This window comes from Bos indicus x Bos taurus, chromosome 15 (assembly GCF_003369695.1).
Source record: "Bos indicus x Bos taurus breed Angus x Brahman F1 hybrid chromosome 15, Bos_hybrid_MaternalHap_v2.0, whole genome shotgun sequence".
NCBI classification, from domain to species: domain Eukaryota; kingdom Metazoa; phylum Chordata; class Mammalia; order Artiodactyla; family Bovidae; genus Bos; species Bos indicus x Bos taurus.
This window is the reverse complement of record NC_040090.1, coordinates 24,979,862-25,004,132: the sequence shown is the minus strand read 5'-3', so window position 1 is coordinate 25,004,132 and position 24,271 is coordinate 24,979,862. Positions and strand designations below refer to the sequence as shown.

At 36.0% G+C, this 24,271-nt stretch overlaps 1 protein-coding gene across 7 annotated transcripts in view; it reads left to right on the top strand.

Moving 5' to 3' along the window:
- The window catches only part of METTL15 (methyltransferase like 15), a 271,881-nt gene that overhangs the window by 195,865 nt on the left and 51,745 nt on the right, over window positions 1-24,271 (top strand). For 3 of the 7 annotated variants that reach the window (XM_027562778.1, XM_027562781.1, XM_027562780.1), the window contains one exon: window positions 19,583-20,028. The exons of 1 other annotated variant lie outside the window; for it this stretch is intronic. In XM_027562778.1, the coding sequence (XP_027418579.1) occupies window positions 19,583-20,028 (446 nt within the window). Of the gene's footprint in view, window positions 1-19,582; window positions 22,326-24,271 lie in introns of those variants that run through there. 3 more of the 7 variants (XM_027562782.1, XM_027562777.1, XM_027562784.1) reach the window with 2 other exon arrangements.

Sequence of the window (24,271 nt, the reverse complement as noted above, 5' to 3'; positions counted from 1 at the left end):
CATGGGAAATAGATGGGGAAACAGTGGAAACAGCGTCAGACTATTTTTCTGGGCTCCAAAATCACTGCCAATGGTGACTGCAGCCATGAAATTAAAAGACGCTTACTCCTTGGAAGAAAAGTTATGACCAACCTCTGCTGCTGCTGCTGCTAAGTCACTTCAATCGTGTCCGACTCTGTGCAACCCCATAGGTGGCAGCCCTCCAGGCTCCACCATCCCTGGGATTCTCCAAGCAAGAACACTGGAGTGGGTTGCCATTTCCTTCTCCAATGCATGAAAGTAAAAAGTGAAAGTGAAGTTGATCAGTCATGTCTGACTCCCATAGCATATTAAAAAGCAGAGACATTACTTTGCCAACAAATGTCCGTCTAGTCAAGGCTATGGTTTTTCCTGTGGTCATGTATAGATGTGAGACTTGGACTGTGAAGAAGCCTGAGCGCTGAAGAATTGATGCTTTTGAACTGTGGTGTTGGAGAAGACTCTTGAGAGTCCCTTGGACTGCAAGGAGATCCAACCATTCTGAAGGAGATCAGCCCTGGGTGTTCTTTGGAAAGAATGATGCTGAAGCTGAAACTCCAGTACTTTGGCCACCTCATACGAAGAGTTGACTCATTGGAAAAGACCCTGATGCTGGGAGGGATTGGGGGCAGGAGGAGATGGGGTCAACAGAGGATGAGATGGATGGATGGCATCACCAACTCGTTGGACATGAGTTTGGGTAAACTCCGGGAGTTGGCGATGGACAGGGAGGCCTGGCATGCTCCAAATCATAGGGTCGCAAAGAGTCTGATACGACTTAGCGACTGAACTGAACTGAACTGAATCTGAAAATATAAATTATAGGAACTACCTCACAGAATTCTTGGATAACTGAAGCAGACAATATATTTTAAATACCCAATGAAGACTGATCTCTAGTAGACTTTTTTTTTTTTTTACTTTTGTTGAATGAACACATAAAAATGAGTGAGTGAGCAGGTATTGAGTGGTGAAATGCATTTGAATGAATAGAACAAATGCTGAAAAAATTTTATAATGGATTCACCAGTAGAGATTTCCTACACATGCAGCAGCTGTCTCACTTTTTGAAGGGATGGTTAAGATGTCAGCAGGCAGAGATGTTACAGTCATCAAGCTAGGAACCTGAAGCTTGAGAAGCAGTGTTAGAAAAGACCAAGAGTGGAGAAAGCATCCCTTTTTTCTTGAAAACATTTCCTGCTGTTACTTTACCTTCCCCCTGGCCCTCTTTTCTTCATCACATCAAAGAACTCTAAAGATGGGCTGACTGCCAATTCATTCAGTATGCATGAGAATCTCATTAACCAGGTGACAAGCTAGCCCTGACATAATTAGCTCTAGGCTTGGATTTTAAAGAATGTTATTGTTGTTGTTGTTGTTTAGTCACTAAGTCATGTCTAATTCTTTGCCACCCCATGGGCTGCAGCACACCAGGCTTCCTTGTTCTTCACTGTCTCCCAGAGTTTGCTCAAACTAATGTCCGTTGAGTTGGTGATGGCATCCAACCGTCTCATCATCTGTTGGCCTCTTCTCCTGCCCTCAGTTTTTCCCAGCATCAGGGTCTTTTCCAGTAATTCGTCTCTTTGCATCAAAGTGTTGGAGCTTTAGCATCAGCATCAGTCTTTCCAGTGGAGAGAATGTGGTAATTATTAAAAATAATATAAATTATTATTGTTGAGTGAAAATCTCTGATGCCTAATTATTATTATTCAGTGAACTGTTTTAGAGACAGTATCATGGTAATGATTTGAAGGTACTCTGTTTTCTTATTTAAAAAAAAAAAGAATGTTAACATTTATGTAAAGTCCACTGGGAAGCATTAATCTTGAGGCCTATGTGCCTCAGGTACGTATCTCAGAAGTTGAAACAGAATGATAATCTAGCAGGTAGGATATTTACATTGTTGACTTCATCCCTGTGCTCTGTAGATGAACATGGACTTTCATGACAAATTTAAAATAAAAGCCAGGTTGCTTGTCTTGCTATACTGCTTGCATATTTGCATTATTAGTCAGGGTTCACAACTCTTCATTCTGTTGTATCACTGAATAATGGAAAAAGAAATTCATTTTGGAATTGCACAGAAACTCGGATTCAAATTTTAGCCCTGCTGTTTACTAGATGTGTGAAATTGCACAAGTTATATAATCATTCTAATCCTCTCTAAGATAAAGATACTTCCTAATTTATAAGATTATTGTGATGATTAGAAATTATATTTTAAAACTACCTAGAGCAACTTCACTTTCACTTTTCACCTTCATGCATTGGAGAAGGAAACGGCAACCCACTCCAGTATTCTTGCCTGGAGAATCCCAGGGACAGGGGAGCCTGGTGGGTTGCCGTCTGTGGGGTCGCACAGAGTCAGACGTGACTGAAGCGACTTAGCAGCAGCAACAGCCATGTGCTAGAAATATTATAGAATTTGACAAAAACTAATCAATATGAGGAGTTTACTTTTATCTAGTTGTTGATAGAATCTTTTTCACAAATACCTGTAAAAATGACTAAAATTCATGATCACAGAGATAATGTAAAATTTTCTCTAATATACAGACCTCCTTAAAACTCTGTGCTTCCATTGAGGATGATCCCTGGTCGAGGAACTAAGATCCCACATGGCAAAAAAAAAAAAAAAAAAATTTTCTCTATTATAAAAACATCCTCATTTATGTCATACAACATTAAGAAATTCACGTGAAAGCTTTAAAAACGTTTAATACTACTCTACTACCACAACATATATATATAATTTGGCATATCATCTCTTTGTTTTTATTTATTCTCAAATTTTTTGAGCTGAAATGATTGAAAGTATATAACTTCAGAGTTTATTCACTTAATGTTTTATTATGTTACTTATTTTTATTCTAATATACTAGTCAATAAGAAATACCATAGTTTATTTAATCCTATATTCATTATTAGGTATTTGACTTACTTCCTAGTGGAGGCTATTATTGGAAGCTCTATAGTAAATATTTTTATGCACATTTAAGGGATTCTGGATCAGCAAGGAATATTTCCTTTCTAGGCTAAATCCCCTAAGTGAGATTAATGGCATCAACACACACACACACACACACACACACACACACACACCTTGAGTCCTTGAAGCATTGTTTTTCAAAATGAACATACATCCTTCTAGAAATCAGTAGCCTTCACTGGACATTATCCAAAGCACTGCTTCTGGAACAATTTGGTAGGCTAAAGCAGGCAGAAAATAAAAGTTTGGGTCAGGGGCTGAGTTCAGTATTAAATTTTGATATGGTAGGGGAAAAAAGCAGATACTTACAATCTATGTTTTAACTAAAATCTATGTGCTATAGGACTTTGGAGAAATTGGCCATCTATTCTTTAATTCAGTAAGATAGTCTATTAGTCTTTCAATAAGCCTGTTATGAGAAAAATGAAGAAAACATAATCCCTGCCTTCTGGAAGTAACACATAATCCTGACATACTTTGGAAGCTTATATTTCATTGGGAGCGATAAATTTTTTTTTTTTTTAATAATTGCAACACAGTTGAGAAGTGTTCCGTTGCAGGTTAAGTATGCTACAGGAGGGCGAGCAACTTTATGTTGGAGCCTGAGGATTAATTATGTGTATATACTGACCTCACAAGAAAAAGAGGGCATTGTCAAATATCTTTTCCTGCCACCATCTCCCAAGTCTGGGAAATGTGTCCAGCCCAACTCAGAGTAGTACTGCTTGCCCTATAGACTATTCCTAAAGGTTCAAATGAAGAATCTTATTATGGGTCTTTAATATGCTAGAACTCCTGTGTAGACTTCTGCTTTGTGTTTACAGGATCTGGCAAATAGTCCTCAACCCTGGCTTGAAGATACAATAAGTAAATTTGATATGGACTATCTAAGTAAATGATAGGAATCATGATTCAGTTTAAGTTATCCCATCTGTGCTAAGCATCTTAAGACATAGATAGGATAGAATTAGTTTTATTGAAAAATAATGTGTGAAAATATCCGTCCTTTAATTTGATATTCTTTTTTAAAATTTTTTATTGGAGGCTAATTGCCTTACAATATTGTGCTGGATTCTGTCATACATCAACATGAATCAGCCACAGGTATGCATATGTTTCTTCCTTCTTGAACCTCCCTCCCATCTCTTACCCCATCCCACCCCTCTAGGCTGTCACAGAGCACTCACTGGGTTGAGCTCCCTGTCACACAGCAAATTCCCACTGGCTATCTATTTTGCATATGGTAATGTATATGTTTCCATGCTGCTCTCTCAATTCATCCCACCCTCTCCTTCTCCTACTGTGTCTGCAAGTCTGTTCTCTATGTCTGCGTCTCAAGCAATTGATATTCTTTTATATTAATTCTGAGCCATCTCCTTTATTTCATCTCAGTGGGTAATGTTCCTTGTTACCTTTTTTGTTCAAGCCTATAACTGTTTTTCCCAATTGTATGAGGATTTGTAAGATTCCACCACCCCTAGTGAGATCATGTTGTCATCAGACTTAACCTAGTAGGAGTTGGGGATTAGATGAGCCTCTGCAGAAGTTTCAAAAGAACCTCACTGAGTAAAGCCAATTTTATCCAGAACCACTGAGGTTCACAGATTTTAATTAACAATTTCAAATTTGTAATATTACTTAAATTTCAGATGAGTGAGAATTTAACACTATATTAAAGGAGCCCAGGCAAAAGGACACGAGTTGCGTCACAGAGACTTATTAAATGTGATGGAAATTCAACAGACGAATGCTGGCAAACAGGTGCAAGAGCTGAATTAATTTCCAAACCCTACCACTCAGGGGGAATTGCAATGCATCACGTTGACAACCACAGCACATTGTTAATTTCATTCACAAGTTTAAAAATCTCAATACATTTGAACATGTGAATGTATCAAATTTTAAAAAGTATAAGTAGCATAAGGGTATCCCAGAACTACAAATGATAATTTTTCTCTAGGACCTCAAGTCATTTAGCCAGAAGCATAGTGTTTTTTATGAATGAAATCTATCTTACCACTTCCACATACAAATTGTGTTCTATTATTATATGTCGTGCAGCCTGTTACTAAGCAAGGTTTTCTCTTACTTTTAATATGAAATTCCTTGTGAGTCAGAGGAAGACTGAATATTCACTGCTGTAGTTTCCAATGTCTGCTGTCATGCATAAAGGGGATTTTTAACAACGCTTCTGGTGGTGCTAAGTGGTGATATTCCTGGAGTTAAAGAAAAAATGTAACAAACCAAAACTAGATAAATGCAAAGGCTGATTTGGTGATATTATTAAAGGTGGTAAGTAGTAAGCTAAAAACCCAGTATCCTCAATATGTTTTCACCAAGAATTTGCCTACTTTGGAGTCACTGGTATATTTGAGCCTTTGATAGAAACCCTGGAGTATTTCCACATAAATCTGCGTGCATACACAACATATTACAAAGATTTCAGGGATTTTATGAATGTCTACCGTCAGCATACCGTTTATGGTACATCTTGATCTTTGGGACTGGAAGAATATCTCTTATTTAGTGGATTTTCCCCTTTGCCACCTACCATACATCAGGCCCTAAGCCTGGGCTTGGGGATATAAGGAAAATACAAAAAGTTTTTGGACTTTTTACAACCTAGAAGGGGTTAATAGGCAAATAGCATAGAGTAATAAATAGTTTGATAAAAATATATATTAAAAGGTCACTGCAAAAACTTTCTGGAGAAGATTGCACTTTAGTGAGTATTAAGGATGAATAGACATAAGCTGTGGGCTTCCCAGGTGGCTCAGTGGTAGACAATCCACTTGTCAGTGCAGGAGATGCAGGTTCGATCCCTGGGTCAGAAAGATCCCCTGGTGAAGGAAATGGCTAACCCATTCCAGTATTCTTGCCTGAGAAATCCCATAGACAGAGGAGCCTGACGGGCTACAGTCTGTGGGGTTGCAAAAAGTCAGACACAACTGAGCGACTGAGCATACACATGCACAGACATAAACTGTAAGAAGAGGGAAAGGTCAGTCTAGGCTGAGAATGAGAGCAAGGAGCGCTACCTTGTCACTGCTAAAATTGTGCGTTTACAAGAAATGCATAATAACAAATGTATGGGAAAATCTTTCAGTCTTCTTTCACCATTTCTCAAGAAGCTTTAAAGAAAAAAAAAAAATAAAGGATCTTTGTTTAATTCCCCAAAATTTTAGCCACCTGAGCCCTTTATTCCTAATTATACACAAGCTTGTCCACCCTCATTTTGCTTAGCTGAAAAATTTTAAGCATTCATTTTTCGAACATAAAGGCAACTATAAAGGGCCCCCTTCCAGCAGGTGAGTCGGGAAAAGCCCAGTATGTACTTCATTGGATGAGTCTAGATTCTTAATCAAAAATGTGTAATCAGTACCTGCCCCAAAGTCTTTTGATAATGGCAGCAGTAGCAACTGTTTCTTTTTTAAACCCACTATCAAGAAAGCTGATGAAAACAGACAAATGCACAGTCTAATAACCTAAGCTAACAATATATTATTTTCAATGGAACAAAAAGGACAAAAGCCAAAGGTATTCATTACCGTTCCCAGGGTAAGAAACCAGGGCAGTCGCTGCCTTTGCCAGATGCGCAGTCTTCAGTCTTCACAATGCACATCTCCCCAAGGGAAATGTGGAGAGAAAGCCAAACTCTTGCAACTTGATGCAAAGTGATTTGGGTTCCATTACAACATCTCTCAGTAAAAGGCTATTCAGGCTTAGAGTAAAGAGTCCACACTTATTTTCTCCCAGAAAATGAGGTTGTTATATAAAACACCAGACATGGAATCAGAGCTTCTGGAAATCACTCTAAACCATGTGATTTAATCTTAACTTCCTTAAAGGCTTATCAGGAAAAAGGAGATGAGATGGTTTAGTTATATACAGTCTTAAAATTGCTACCTTGTTTGGGGCACACTTCAAAACTCAAGAACATTTTAAATAAATTTTAAAAATTACATATATAATAAAATAAAGGGTGTTTTATTTTTCTTTTTGGATGAATTAATGCTAATCTGGGTTTTTCAGAATGTGTTTCTTAGATGAACTAGCCAGAAATGTTATGCCTTTCTTCTGGGCAAGTTAGATTCATTTTGTATTACAAAAAAGGAGTGTTGGAGTGGACTTCTTGTTAAAAAAGACCTGAGTTCTCATTTGACTCTTGTGAACTTGGAAAGATACATATAACTCCTTTGTCTTTCACCTTTAAATGGAAATATGGATATTTCTTACCTCTCAGAATTATTATAGGAATTTAACAGCATACTTAAGATATTTAGAAAGGATTAACACAAAACCTATTTTCAGTATTTTCCCAAGTGTGTTACCCAGCAAAGGAGTTCTGTGGAATAGATGTGCTTAGTCATTCAGTTGTGTCCAGCTCTTTGTGACCCCATGGACTGTAGCCTGCCAGGCTCCTTCGTTCATAAGAATTCTCCAGGCAAGAATACTGGAGTGGATTGCCATGCCCTCCTCCGGGGGTTCTTTCTAACCCAGGGATTGAACCCTGGTCTCCCACATTGCAGGCAGATTCTTTGCCATCTGAGCCAGTAGGGAAGCCCATGGAATAAATAGTTGTTATTAAAAATTAAGAGTTGTTTCAAAAAGTTTGGACATCCTAGGTAAACAAAGTTATATGGTTACCTTCAGAGCTTTACAACGCTAATGGGTATTGTGGATCTCCAAGAAAAGAGTATAACATGCTGGGTTTCTTAGACTTGTGAGACAATAGACACCTTGGTGTTTGGTTGGGGATGCAAATGCTACAGTTTATATTACTGTTCCCCAGAACAGCAGTTTGAAAAATGAGAGTCAAGGTCCTCCTCCCACTCCCTCCCTCTCCCCCTCCTCTACCACCTCCTTTATCTTTGAGTAACTATGCTTAAGAAAGCAGATAACTTGTACAGAAAAATGTTCCATGAGAACTATTAATAGGGCAGTAATAAAAAAAGAACAGAGGAAAAAAATAATGCACTTAGAATGCCATAATATAAGTTAACTTAGAAGTGCACTATTAATTTTTACAGAAGGAAAATTTTAACTTCATTCCAAATGCCAAATGTTTTAGTCTAATGCCTAAATCCAATAAGCATTACTCAGATGCTTCAGGGGTTTTCAACAGCCCTCTATCCCACCTACTCTGCTATTAGTTCAGGATGAAAGTAAAATTAGTTTGGAACCTCAAATTAACATATCAAATCCTCTCATCACTCCATTTTACAACTGAGAAGAATAAATAAATGTGTGAAGTCACTTTCACATTCATAAAGTGACTACTTTATACCAAGTACGCACTAGGTGCTCCTGAGTATTTTCTTTACTTTTAGAATAACCCTGTGAAAAGTGTTACCATCTCCTCTTCTAATGGAGAAACAAACTCAGAAGTTGTGTTATTGCCCCACATCAAACAGTCATAAAAATGTAAAATATCTGATCACTGAACCTAGTTTTTCCTTTCTTAAGTTTAGCACTATTTCTATTACATCATGTCATCTTCGTATAATATCATTTCTAATGCTTTTCCATAGGCATTATTAAAATGTGTATGTGTAAACACACTACTTACAAACAGCCTGGCCATGACTTAGGTAAAGACAACTATTTAACTTTAATGAAGGACATATAAAATATTAATGGAAATACTATGTTCCATAGATGGATTGTTTGATATGATAATGTAAATTTTATCCAAATCAATTTAGAAATTTACTGTAATTCCAAGCAAAGTGTTTATCACTATATGCTTTATTATTTCTAAATTTAATTGGGAATAATGAGTGAAAATACCAATAAAATTTTTGAAAAGAAAGATAGTGGAATGGAGAAGAGGGACTTACTCCACCTGAAAGCCCAATATCCTGGAAAATTTTAAAAAGTAGTAATAATCTGATATTAGCAGAAAAATAGAGAATATATCAGTGCAAGACAATTGAGAATCCAGAGGCAGATCTATTTGTATCTAAAAATGTAGTATTTGATCAAAGCAGTACTTCAAATGAGTAAGGAAATAATATGCTATTTCAGGGCTATTAGCTATATAGTTTTTAAAAAATAAAGTTAGATCTCTTCTTCATATTATACTAAAACTTCAACTTCTTGTGTATCAAATACTTAGATGAAGAAAGAAAACCAGAAAAACACAGCTGATTATAGCTATAATCTTGGAGTAAGAAAAGCCTTCCTAAACTTGACAGAATCTAAAAGACATGAAGAAAAGTCTATAGAAAAAAAAATCCATAAACTGTAAAGACAGTCATAATCCAGGAACATTCTTTGCAACTAAATAGATAGGCAAAGGGTTAATGTCATTATTTTATAAGCAGTTCTTCCAAATCAGTAACGAAAAAAGCAACATCACATTAAGATGTTCACAGACTTCATAGTGAAAATCAAATGGTCATTAGATTTGAGAAGATTCCTACTTCTACTAATGGCCAAAGAAATGCAAATTAAAACAGCTATAAGGTATCATTTGCCCTTAGACTGGTCAAGGTTACAAAAAGTGATAGTGTCTAGTACTAATTGAGGACGTGAGGAGCAAGACTCTCACAAATACTATTGGTGGAAGTAAATTGACACAATCTATTGATATTTAGACAGTAAATTTAGAAGTATTTATTCAAATTTAGATGGGCATAAACAGTTTTTGACCTAACTAACACGAATTCTACAGGCATACTATCACAAGTTCACATTTAGTTAGTTACAAGTATTTTTCACTCATCTCACAGGCTAGCAAAGTAATGCTCAAAATTCTCCAAGCCAGGCTTCAGCAATACATGAACTGGTCATGTATAGCTAATAGTCCAAATGGTCAAGCTGGATTTAGAAAAGGCAGAAGAACCAGATATCAAATTGCCAACATCCGCTGGATCATTGAAAAAGCAAGAGAGTTCCAGAAAAACATCTGTTTCTGCTTTATTGACTATGCCAAAGCCTTTGACTGTGTGGATCACAATAAACTGTGGAAAATTCTGAAAGAGATGGGAATACCAGACGACCTGACTTGCCTCTTGAGAAACCTGTATGCAGGTCAGGAAGCAACAGTTAGAACTGGACATGGAACAATAGACTGATTCCAAATAGGAAAAGGAGTATGTCAATGATGTATGTTGTCACCCTGCTTATTTAACTTATATGAAGAGTACATCATGAGAAACGCTGGGCTGAATGAAGCACAAGCTGGAATCAAGATTGCTGGGAGAAATATCAATAAACTCAGATATGCGAAGAACTAAAGAGCCTCTTGATGAAAATGAAAGAGGAGAGTGAAAAAGTTGGCTTAAAACTCAACATTCAGAAAATGAAGATCATGGCATCTGGTCCCATCACTTCATGGGAAATAGATGGGGAAACAGTGGCTGACTTTATTTTCTTGGGCTCCAAAATCACTGCAGATGGTGACTGCAACCATGAAATTTGAAGACACTTACTCCTTGGAAGGAAAGTTATGACTAACTAGACAGCATATTAAAAAGCAGAGACGTTACTTTGCCAACTAAGGTTCATCTAGTCAAGGCTATGGTTTTTCCAGTGGTCATGTATGGATGTGAGAGTTGGACTATAAAGAAAGCTGAGTGCCAAAGAATTGATGCTTTTGAACTGTGGTGTTGGAGAAGACTCTTGAGAGTCCCTTGGACTGCAAGGAGATCCAACCCGTTCATCCTAAAAGAGATCAGTCCTGGGTGTTCACTGAAAGGACTGATGTTGAAGCTGAAATTCCAATATTTTAGCCACCTGATATGAAGAGCTGACTTATTTGAAAAGACCCTGATGCTGGGAAAGATTGAGGGCAGGAGGAGAAGGGGAAGACAGAGGATGAGATGGTTGGATGACATCACCGACTCAACGGACATGAGTTTGGGTAAACTCCGGGATTGGTGATGGACAGGAGGCCTGGTGTGCTTCAGTCCCTGGGGGTCACAAAGAGTTGGACAAGACTGAGCGACTGAAATGAACTGAACTGAAGTATTTTCCCCAGATCATGATTGCCTTTTTACTTTGTAGTTTTTCTGCTATATAGAATTTTTGAATGTGCAGCTCACATGTTTACTGCAGCATTTGTGTGTGTGTGTGTGATAGTAAAAACAGAAAACATCCCAAATATTCCTGCTGTGCTGGCAATTTGAGCTCTACCAGTGTAGAGATTGCCTCTGTCTTAATTACCATTCCCAGTTAGGTACTGTTCTTGACAGTACAAGCATTGGTTAAATGAACAGACAAAATGGACCATAATGTGTCTAGGCAACTGAAATTATTTTTAAAAGCAAGGCAGGTAAACAGACATTTGCACATACTGTATAGATCATTCTCTTTTTATAAATATACATTTATATACAAAGTGTCATGAATCTATTAAAGAACGTTAGAAAGTATACATTTTGATTGCTTCTTGTATGGAATTTGAGTAGTGACATTAACATTTTACTTCATATACAACACGATATATTTTTTGCTTTTGTTTTTGTTCTCTAACAATGACTGTGTTTATAACTTCAAAGTGTAAATTCAACCATTCTTTCAATCTACTAACTGTTTTTGGTGTAAAAGATTATAGCAGTAAACAAAGTCTCTGTTTTTACTGAGTATATATTTTAATGGAGGAAAACAGATGGTAAATAAATATTTATCCCTGATATTTTGAAAAAAATAATAAAACCATATAAGAGGACTCCAGTGACAAGGTGCTATTTTCCTTCTTTTCTAATGCTGCAATGTTTAAGAGACCTGAATAAAGTAGGGAGCTACCCATCCAGGTATATGTTGGCAGACAGATATTCTTGGTACAGGTCAAAGGACCCAGTCTGCAACACTCCATGGATTAGTTAAGAGTACAGAGTTTGGAAAAATGGGGGTGATGAAAAGCAGAAGTTGTATATGACATAGAAACATTTGGCCACAGTAAGAATTTCAGTTCCCATTTCATGTGATAGAAAGACCCTGAAAGTGTTGAACTGTGGAATGACATTGAATTTTTGTATGCACAAGATCTGCTGGTAACTGTGTGGAAAAGATGATGATGGCTGGCACTAGGGTGAGTGCAGTGGAATTGATGTGAAACGGTGGGGTTATGGATGCATTCCAGGTAAAGATAAAAAGCTACCAGAAGATGCTGATATGAGAAGAAGAAAAGGATATGAAACTGTCAGGAATTTAAAGTACCACTGCAAACAAACCTGATCTGGAATGTGAGAATAAGTACCTCTAATGAGGCAGAACACTTCAACCATTTTCTTGAATAGCTAGGGTCAATCTCTTATGGTATGAATTTTCCCTACTTTACCATGAGAGATGTAAGTGTCAAATAGTGTCTAGAAGTATACTGAAATTAGAATTTGTTATCCCTTAGTGGATTTAATGTTCATTTGCTCTTAAATATACATTTTTTTAAGTGTTCAGTTCAGTAGAGTTCAGTCACACAGTCGTGTCTGACTCTTTGCGACCCCATGGATGGCAGCATGCCAGGCCTCCCTGTCCGTCGCCAACTCCCAGAATTTACTCAAACTCATGTCCGTTGAGTCGGTGATACCATCCAACCATCTCATCCTCTGTTATCCCCTTCTCCTCCTGCCTTCAATCTTTCCCAGCATCGGGGTCTTTTCCAATGAGTCAACTCTTCGCATCAGGTGGCCAAAGTATTGGAGTTTCAGCTTCAGCATCAGTCCTTCCATTGAATATTCAGGACTGATTTCCTTTAGGATGGACTGGTTGGATCTCCTTGCAGTATAAGGGAACCTCAAGAGTCTTTTCTTCCAACCCCACAGTTCAAAAGCATCAGTTCTTCAGCGCTCAGCTTTCTTTATAGTCCAACTCTCATGTCCACACATGACTATTGGAAAAACCGTAGCCTTGACTAGATGAACCTTTGTTGGCAAAGTAATGTCTCTGCTTTTTAATAGGCTGTCTAGGTTGATCTCTTTTAATTTCATGGTTGCAGTCACCATCTGCAGTGATTTTGGAGCCCAAGAAAATAAAGTCTCTCACTGTTTCCACTGTTTCCCCATCTATTTGCCATGAAGTGATGGGACCAGTCCATTCTAAAGGAGATCAGTCCTGGGTGTTCTTTGGAAGGACTGATGCTAAAGCTGAAACTCCAGTACTTTGGCCACCTCACGCGAAGAGTTGACTCATTGGAAAAGACTCTGATGCTGGGAGGGATTGGGGGCAGGAGGAGAAGGGGACAACAGAGGATAAGATGGCTGGATGGCATCACTGACTCGATGGACATGAGTTTGGGTGAACTCCAGGAGTTGGTGATGGACAGGGAGGCCTGACGTGATGCAGTTCATGGGGTTGCAAAGAGTCGGACACAACTGAGCTACTGAACTGAACTGAACTGAACTGGTGGGACCAGATGCCATGATCTTAGTTTTCTGAATGTTGGGCTTTAAGCCAACTTTTTCACTCTCCTCTTTTACTTTCATCAAGAGGCTCTTTAGTTCTTCTTCACTTTGTGCCATAAGGGTGGTGTCATCTGCATATCTGAGGTTATTGATATTTCTCCTGGCAATCTTAATTCCAGCTTGTGCTTCATCCAGCCCAGCGTTTCTCATAATGTGCTCTACATATAAATTAAATAAGCAGGGTGGCAATATACAGCATTGACATACTCTTTACCCTATTTGGAACCAGTCTGTTGTTCCATGTCCAGTTCTAACTGTTGCTTCCTGATCTGCATCCAGATTTCTCAAGAGGCAGGTCAGGTGGTCTGGTATTTCCATCTCTTTAAGAATTTTCCAGATTTTGTTGTGGTCCACCCAATCAAAGGCTTTGACATAGTCAATAAAGCAGAAGTATATATTTTTCTGGAACTCTCTTGCTTTTTTGATGATCCAACGGACGTTGGCAGTTTGATCTCTGGTTCCTGTGCCTTTTCGAAATCCAGGTTGAACATCTGGAACTTGGTATTGAACGTATATTAGTTTTCAATTTCCTTTTGTAGTCTGTTTTATTGACGTAATTTTGCTGTTTTAAAGTATTAGGAGGAAAACCGTTCTGCTCTTTTGAAAAATTGAGAAAACTTGTGGTTTAGGATTTCAAAGATGTTAAGTGAGATAAAGTTAACTTAAAATCTCAGTAATATTTATGCATTAATCTTTGGGGGAAGTCTTGAACTTAAACTATGGGAGAGTTGAATGAAAATTTTTAAGTAAATTTGCAAATCTTACCAAGATATTCTCATGTCTTATATTAATCTGTAAAAGAAAATATGCAAAAATAAAGTTCACTTTGCCTAGTTGCTCATTTCAGATAATAAAGGTTTTCATGTTTGCAGGGCCTCAGTTTCAAATTATTTGCAAGTGATCCACTGCATGTGCAAATAATATTAAGGACATTCCCAGTCTGTATCAGATATCATTAAATACATGCATGCAGTTGTATTCAGACAGTGAAATTTTTAGCAAATGTAAGAGTTCAGTTGTTCCATTAAAATCATAATTTAGTACCCATAATCACATTTGGCCAAAAAGTGGGATATAGAATGGGATTTGTTTCATGACATTATTAAAATTCTATTCATAATGTTTTCTCTAGGAATATTATGTTCTTTATTTAGTCACTTATTGATGTGACTGAATATTATACTCTTTGTTTATTCATCCAGTGATGTGAATAAAACTGTTTGTAGTTATGGTCCTAGATTTTTATTCATTTGCCCATATTTTTTGTTCATTATCTATTCATTATCTTTTTAACAAACATTTACTGAGTGTTTACTACAGCAGTTTTTCATCTTGGCTGCAAATCAAAATCCTCTTTGAAGCTTTTGTAAAGTACTGATTCCTGTGTAATAAACCCCTGAAACTGATTCAATAGGTGTGGACTGCAGCCAGGCATCTTTATTTTTTCAAAAGCTCCACAGGTGACTCTGACGTACAGTCAGGATTAACAATCATAAGTGTCTGTTAAGCAGGAGGAATATAAGAGTTAACATGAAATAATTCCTGTTCACAAGGAGACTGGAGTAGAGTAAGACAGACAAGTAAACTAGTTATTACAGGAGTGTGATAAGTGCTCCACGAAGGGTACGCACACCTCTTCCAATTTAGAACTAACATACATTGGCTTGGTGTTAAGGGAATCCATTGATGGACTATAAAATAGAAAAGGGAGATTTTCTCTCAGTACCAAACCAAATGACCCAGATTGTGCTTGAGTCCATATTTTCTGTCTTACCTGCTCTATGCCTTAATCAAATGAATTAGCCATACAAGACTCTGTGATTAAACTCAGGAAATGGAAAAACAGAGAGACCAGTTTCTATTTCTGATAACAGGATATGGGAGATGAGAAAGCAGTGGAGAAGGATTGCAAAACAGCCAGCTCCTCAGAGTTAGGGAGCAGGTATCACTAATATTTTTCTTCCTATGGCCTAAATTAGAGTCCAGCTCATAGGTAGACCTTGGTTCTAATATAGTTTTTGAATCTTTTTTCCTGATTATTTGTAGGCAACTGCTCCTACCTAGTATAGACTAGCATACTTAAGAGGACTCTGTAGCAGAGTTACTCTCTGACTAGTGATTCTCACAAGGAAATCATTTTTGCTACCTCAGAAGCACAGGACATTTACTGATTGTCCTTTAACTTTCCAATTCAGACAAAGATCTTGTTTAATTCTTGATAGTAGGACTGTCTTTTCTTATATTTTTGTCTGTCTGTAACATTAACAGTTGATGTTTTGTTTTTACTGTTTTAATTTCCATTACCATATCTTATTTCATACACTTTTGTTTCTTTCTTATTTCATTTTACACAATCTTTATCGTCAGCCTCTCTTCTGATAATTACAGACACAAAAGTGCCAGTATAAAGGAAGAGAGGATATAGTGTCTTTGATCCCCAGAGCAGCACTAAAAAGCTCCACAAAACCACACATTGTCCATTGCAGTCCCTTGTCATCTCCCTAAAAATGCAACTTGGGGAGGCTGACAGGACCACTCCTAGAAATCCTACTCAGGAAACCCAGTGGACATAGTCCAGGTTAGAATTCCCTAAGCAGAAGTAAATGCCAGAAGGAAAGCTTCATGAAATCTAGTTATCCTATTATCTTCAGGATCATCCATTCCTAAATATAAATGAAAGCTCTTATTTTCTTTCTCCATTATCTGATAGTGACAAGGCCTAATTAAACCTTATAAAGACAAGCTTATCTGGTTACATTGGTGTTAATTTGTGAGCTCCAGAGTCATATGTAGGGTGAATGAACTTAATGTGAACATGAATTATATAAACTTGAGGTTGCATAATATAAAGTATTAATAAAGTCACTTTATCTGAATACTTTGAAATAAAAACAGATTTCTTCAATTAAAATAATTAGTCAGGAATCTTGTAGTTCTATATCTAGCTGGCTACATGAATTGTAAACTATAATTATGATACAGGAAGGTGCCATTTTAGCTGGTAAACAAAAATGCCTACTATATTTTTTCATATCAAATGAACCAATGCTGTTGTTTATGTAGAATTTCTATGGAGATTTGGGGGCTCCCCTCATAGCTCAGTTGGTAAAGAATCCACCTGCAATGCAGGAGACTCTGGTTTGATTCCTGGGTCAGGAAGATTCCCTGGAGAAGGGAACCGCTACCCATCCCAATATTCTGGCCTGGAGAATTCAAAGAGTCAGATACGACCAAGCAACTTTCACTTTCATGGAGATTTCAGACATACTGCATTATTTTAGCATTTCCTATTTTTATTAGCTTTCAAAAATATATCTAATGATAATATCAACAAAGTATTAATTAAGCTTTCTCCTTTTCTGTCATTTCCTCTATTTAGTTAACATATATCTAGGTATGGTTAATTCAGTGGGCTATGTTAAAAAACCACATCCTCAAATATTTATCTTTAAAATGTGATAAAATACAAGGAAAGCTAACCAGTTACCATGTGGAGCCATAGTTTAATTTCTACAAAATATTAGAGATGCTAATTCATTGGGTTGCAAAGAGTCAGACACGACTGAACTGAACTGAACTGAACTGAAGCCTTAAAGCAGAAATATCCTACAGTATTTATTAATCCATGTGTTCCATGAATGTTTGCCTCCTATTTTACATTAAAATCCATGTACATTAAAACATATATTACATTTCCCCTTTGAAAAAATTAGTGTTGAATTAGGCAAGGTTTGAATCACTTAAGGTCTTCGGGAATGCAGCCTTCCTGAAGCATTCTCTAAGTTCAAGTTCTAAATCATGCATGTTTGTTGAGATCCTTAGAATGTTTTGAAACACATTGCCCAGTGACTAAAACTCTTGCCCTGGAAAATGGAGAAGTTGAATATCAAAGGGAAAGAAGTTGAACTCCCTCCTCAACTTTGACTTTTGTTTCTGAGAGACTTGGTTGTTGGAAGATAAATTCCCTAGTGTCTAATGTTTTCCAGCCTTTCAATGAAGTAGATTTTGTGGAGGGAAAAGTGAACACGTAACACTGATTTGTTAACGTCAGATGGCCAGGTTCTCAGCTCTGAGATACATATAAAATATTATTTGTCCCCTCTCTAATCCAGTTTCCTAAAACGATTAATCAGATTTGTCTTAATGCACTTTATTACCAGAGGTACAGATTACTAAAATATGTACTATTATTAAGTTGTGAGATTCCCTTATATGTGAATAAGAGAGTTTTGTCAGATGTATATTTTATGGTTTAGTATTTGCTCTTAGGTTCATGATCCATTTTGAATTAAGTTTTGTGTATAGTAAGGTGTAGGGGTTGAAGTTCATTTTATTTTGTACATATAATCACTTTCATTGAAAATCTTTCTGCATTGAATTAACTTGACATTTGATCAAAATACAATTGCGTATATAAATGTGGGTCATTTTTCTAAGAGGTGTAAAATTTTGGAACTATGTTATTTGGTGCATATGCTTTTGTAATTGTATCTTACTGCTATCTTGATTATTTTCTCTATAAGAAATGTTTATTTTGGGGTCTAGCAATTCTCCCTGGTGGCTTAGATGGTAAAAAATCTGCCTGCAATGCAGAGACTTGGGTTTGATCCCTGGGTTGGGAAGATCCCCTGGAAGAGGGCATGGCAACCCACTCCAGTATTCTTGCCTGGAGAATCCCCATAGACAGAGGAGGCTGGTGGGCTACAGTCCATGGGGTCACAAAGAATCTGATTAGTGACACGGTCTATTGGACTTCGTGCCCAGACACAACTGAGCAACTAAGCACAGCACAGCACAGCACAGCAATTCTCCATTTTAGATGTTTATTTGTCTAATGGTAATATAGTCTCTCTGGGCTTTTTTATGCTTACTCTCTACATGATATACTTTTCCACAGCTATTTGCTTATTTTTATTTGTATTTTTAAATTTAATGTACATTTCTATAATGTATAATTATATAATTTATTAGGTATAATGTATAATTAGGTCTTGACAATGACAGTGTGTAATTAGATCTTGCTAGTTTTCAGTCATACACTCTACATTTTTATTGATGTTTAGTACATTTATATTTAATGTGTTTTTTTTTATATTTGGATATATTGTCTTCCATTTTTCCTATTTGTTTTCTCTTTGCCTCATTTTTATTTTCCTGTTTTTCTCCCTTCTTTTATGTTAAAATATGTTGTGGATTATTTTTATTCTCTATTAATTTATTGGCTTTATTTCTTTGCATTATTTTTATTGAATGTTTTAGAGACCACAATATGCAACTTTAAATTCCCATAAAATACAAGAACCTTGTGATAGTGTAGCTTCATTTATGCACTCTGTGTATCCTTTGCACTACTGCTGTCATATACAATATATCTATATTATAAACCCTAGAATATTGTTATAATTTTACTTAGAGTCCTGACTTTTAATGAAATTAAGAATGACGGAAAGATAGTCCTGTCTTTTAAGAAGTTAAACATATTTCTTATTTTCATATATCACTCATATTTTCATTATCTTCTCTCTATCTAAGTTATCACCTGATGTTATTTCAGACTGAAGTATTGGCTTTTGCATTTCTTGAATTTAAAGCTATTAGCAATGAACTCTCATTTTTAAAATTCATTTGGAATGTCTTTGAACCTTTACTTTTGAAGAATGGTTTTAAAATAGTTTTCTTGGAAGACAGCTTTTTTTTCCCTCAACAATTTGAGTTTTGTTCCAGTATTTTTTTTTTCTTTGTTGTTTTCAAAGTTTTTCTTACTATCTTCAGCTTGTAGTAGTTTAATTATGATGTGTCTAGGTGCAGTTTTCTGTGTTTATTCTATTTGAGATCATTGAACTTTTTTAGCTTAGAGTTAAATTTTTCATCAAAGTTAGTAAGTTTTTCATTATTATTTCTTCAAATATTTGTTCAGCCTTTTGTCTTTCTCTGTTCTTGTTTAACTCCAATTAACCTTAAGAGTTCTGAAAGATGTTACTGACACAATAGTTTTAAACTTTGATGGAATGCTTGGAAATAAAATGGAGAAATATGGATGAAATGACACAATTTTCTAAGGAAACAATTCCTTAAATATATATAAAACACAACCCAGTAAATTTACAGTGGAAAATATTAATGTGACCCATTTGTCCTCTTTTCCTGTTTTTACAAAATCTGTCTGTAGGTGCCTTTCCTCCCTCTGCTCTTTATGCACGAAAAGATTTGCTACAGCGATCTACCCATATTGCTACAAAGACTTTTCAAGCTTTTCGTATATTTGTGAACAATGAGCTCAATGAACTTTACACAGGACTGAAGACAGCTCAGAAGTTTCTGAGACCTGGTGGTCACCTCGTTGCCCTCTCCTTCCATTCACTGGAGGATCGCATCATCAAACGATTCCTGCTTGGGATAAGCATGACAGAAAGGTTTAACCTAAGTGCTAGACAGAAGGTGATACAAAAATCACAGCTGGATTCAGATCAGGAAAACAAGGAAGGCGTCTCTACAGGAAAGGCCCCTTTAATGTGGAAATTGATACACAAGAAGGTACTTACTCCAGAAGATGAAGATGTACAGGATAACCCCAGAGGACGCTCTGCCAAGCTTAGAGCAGCGATCAAATTGTGAGAAAGTTTTCATCATCTAATCCTTCAAGATTTTCCTCACAGTTTCTCATGTGATATTCCTGGACAACCTAATGTAAGAAAGTGTGGGATATATAAAGGTGTATAACTATTTATGTGTGGAGCTAGCAGGTATTTAGCTCTTTTTTTCCCTCAAAAAGAAAATGTAAAAAATATTAACATGATGTAGAAAGCTCAATTCAAGGAGCAGCAGTACCTCAAAACTGGAAAAGTATGTTTATCTTAGCAATATATTTGACTTTTGAAATGGTTAAATTCTGGTTAAATCCTTTCTTTAACCAGGAAATTTTTTAAAAGAAGAGGAGAATATGTGTATGTAAAATCAAGTTGTCAAAAGAGAGATTATAATTGTATCTGCATGCCCAAATTTCTGAATTTAGATATTCAGATTTGCAACAGAGTGTCTATGATTCAAATAGTTAATAATGATCATGAAATTTATTTTAATTTTTCTCCTTGGGAATAACTTTCTCAAATACAGGTATTACTATTTTAAAAATGTGTTACACTGATAAATTTAAATACTGAATTATAGTGTCATTGTTTTAAAGAGATTTTTCAGTATGAAATGTGCCATGTTTTCATATATTGCAAACTAAAAATGTAGAATTGCTCTAATAGCCTTCACAGAGGACGTTTCATAAAACTTATATTTGAATTCAATTGTGTTTATTATAGTAATAGCCCAGAATGCTTTTGATAAATAGTAAAATCTCTTTATCATTTGAATCCTGCATTTTTAAACTGAGCTATTCAAAATAGTCAAAGTCTATTGAAACAGAAAAGTTTATCATCTATTCCAGATACTAAAATCAATGTGCTCTTAATGTTCTTATTTACAGAGTTCACATGGTAAAGGATTCTTTAACAAATTGTTGAAAATAATTCATAATTCACATTACTTTTTATATGTAAGTATGCGTTTCTGATTTATTCAGTTATGATGCAAGTACTGAAATAGGCAAAGAAACAAAAGTGAGTAAAATACACTCACTTATAGTCTAGCAAAGAAGAGTGATGGTAGTTAACTAATCACTAAAATTAATATAAAATCGTCGAAGTGGTAAGGCCTGTATAGATGTAGTATGCTGTGCTGTGCTGTGTTTAGTCACTCAGTCATGTCCAACTCTTTGCAACCCCATGGACTGTAGCGTACCAGGCTCCATAAAATACCATAAATACATCCAATAGCGATGCAATCCCATGACTGACAACATGGTACTTGATTTATGACTCAAAGAATGAATAAGAGATAATTAGCTATAGGATACATGGGCATGTTGATTAATGGTACATATCAATGATTGTTTTCTTAAGTAGTTCCCCTTGAAGTCATATTTATACTATTAATTTGCTCAGTAAACTATTTATTCAAATACAGGGAAAATTCATTTTATCAATTATAATTACAGAACCTAAGTTGGCAAATCCAGTGAATAAACTATCAACATAATTAGATGGGTGAAAGATAAGAATTAAAAACTTACATTTATCTCAGACTTGCTTTATCTACTTCTGTAATAGTTAACTTTAGTTCCCAAGTTTGTTTACCACTTTTAATTTACAGACTGCTCAAACCTGAGGATATCCCGGGTGGCGCAGTGGTAAAGAATCACGTGCCAGCACAGGAGACACAAGAGACATGGGTTTGATCCCTGGGGTCAGGAAGATTCCCCTGTAGTAGGAAATGGCAACTCACTCCAGTATTCTTGCCTGGAAAATGCCATAGACAGAGGACCCTGGCGGGCTACAGTCCAGGAGATTGCAAAGAGCTGGACATGACTAAGAGACTGAGTACACACGCACATTCAAATCTGAAGAATTCGGCAGTGAAATCAGAATAAGAAAATATTCTAGGCAGCAATGTGCTCATATTAGAAATGAATGTACCTAGCTTAATCCTCTGAATCCTTCCTAAAGAATTTTGTAAGTTCCTCTTTGTATGTTAGTCATATTTGTGAATGAGACTGATTCCCAAAGGTAGGTACCCATCTGAGTATGTGATTAGAATACAAAAGATTGCATGTAATACTCAAGAATGATTCACCTATGTCATCAATCATGTTTGGATGTTATATAACATGGGAATTTTTTCATTAGTGTTAACTGGAAACTGCCTGCACTGACTGTTGGATGACATCCTTCCAAAATTCATGTCGTTTCCAAAACCTCATAATGTGACCTTATTTGGAAATTCGGCTATTACAGATGTTAGCAGTTAAGACGTAATACTGGAGCAGAGAAGGCCCTTAACCCCATATGTCTGTGTCCTTATTCAAAGAGAAGAAATACAGAGACACAGGGGAGAATACCACATGAAGACAAAGGCAGAGACTGAAGTGATGTATCTACAAGCCAGGGGACACCAAGAATTGCTGGCAACCATAAGAGGCTAGGAGAGAAGCATGGAGTAGATTCTCCCTCAGGAACTTTAGTAGGTATTAATAACTGCTGAAACCTTGGTTTCAGACTTCCAACCTCCAGAGCAGTTAGAGAATAAATTTCTGCTATTTTCTGCTGGCCAATCTGTGGTGGTTTATTATGGCAGCCTTAAGAAACTGATGCTCTGACTCCCCCCAGAAAAATCTTGAATAACATGCATTAAAAAAGTCCTGCATCAATATATAAAAAATTGGCTTCAAAATATTGTAGTATAAAAACACATTATCTATTTTTTATAATTAGGCTGTTTGCAACAGTCATTCTTACCTTCCTCTTAGTTGTAGGATGAATAATCAAATACATGAATGAGTTTCAAATGATTAACAATGGAGAATGATTTTGGGGAATTTAAACAGTACATATAGAAAATAAAAACAGATTATTAAAATGAATGTACATTGCTTTTCCAATAAAATATAAATTATATAAAACAAGCAGTTGTTTTGCATTTCTGAATCTTTCTATTGACTGCCTCCGCCAGTCATATTATATAACATAGATCCCATTGTGTAGGACATCAGTTCTTAACAGTTTCAATAATTGCTCATTAAGAAATGAAATTTAGTAACTACATACAATTTTTAGTTGATACTCCTATTTCATATGTTCATTTTGTTTTGACAATTGTATGTTGGTTATTATGTAATCTTTGAAATTTCTAGGGTAATTTGGGGGAAGACACTATCAATTTTTTTCTATTTCATGTAATATGTGATATATGGTTTGTGCTTAAATTCATTTATATTGAGCTATTTATTATGTTACAACCAATAGTTTATAAGATAATACAGTATGCCTCACTAGGTTTTTGAGGCTAACTAAAACCTCTTAAAATTCGCTTGTAAATATTTGAAAATCGTATTTTATTTAGTCTTTGCAGAGTGTAACATATCTTCAGAGGTTTATAAAATTCTTTCCAATTTTTGTTTTTAAATAAGCAGAAATAATAATGAATTTATACTGTAGAATTTTTAATAAAATCTAAACTTCATTTGAAATCTTATTCAAAAAGTATGAGTCCATTCTTAATGGAAAATTCAAAAGGTACAAAAGATACAAAATTTATATCAGCACTTTCATTTGGTTATAAAGGAATATATATATATTTATTCAATAAATATATAGTAAAGCCTGACCTTTTAGGAAGAAATCAAAAACACCTCTCTCACTTCTTTCTTTTTATACTCCTTCCCTTTCCCTTTCTCTGTTCAGATGTGAATTTCTTATGCCAGCAGCTGCTGCTGCTAAGTCGCTTCAGTTGTGTCCGACTCTGTGTGACCCCATAGACAGCAGCCCACCAGGCTTCCCCGTCACTGGAGTGGGTTGCCATTCCTTCTCCAGTGCATTAAAGTGAAAAGTGAAAGTGAAGCTGCTCAGTTGTGTCTGACTCTTCGAGACCCCGTGGACTGTAGCCTACCAGGCTTCTCTGTCCACGGGATTCTCCAGGCAAGAGTACTGGAGTGGGTCGCCAGCAGAGATGACATTAATTTATATTTCACATTTACTCTGGAAAAAGAAGTATTATGCAATATTCGTATGTACTGTCACAAACTAAACTCTACATTTTAGATTATTAGTAATGGGTAAGACAACTAAAAATCGCTTCTAGTTAAACTTCTCTAATTTTTATTTTAATGTACCTGTTTTTCTATTGTGTTTTTGTGGTTGCTGCAGTATTCTAATAGATTTTTTGTGTGTGTTAGCAATAGTCTATAATAGAAAGAGATAAGCATTAAAATTAAAGGGAATTTTGTGAAGTGCTTGATAAATATGAATTTAATGAC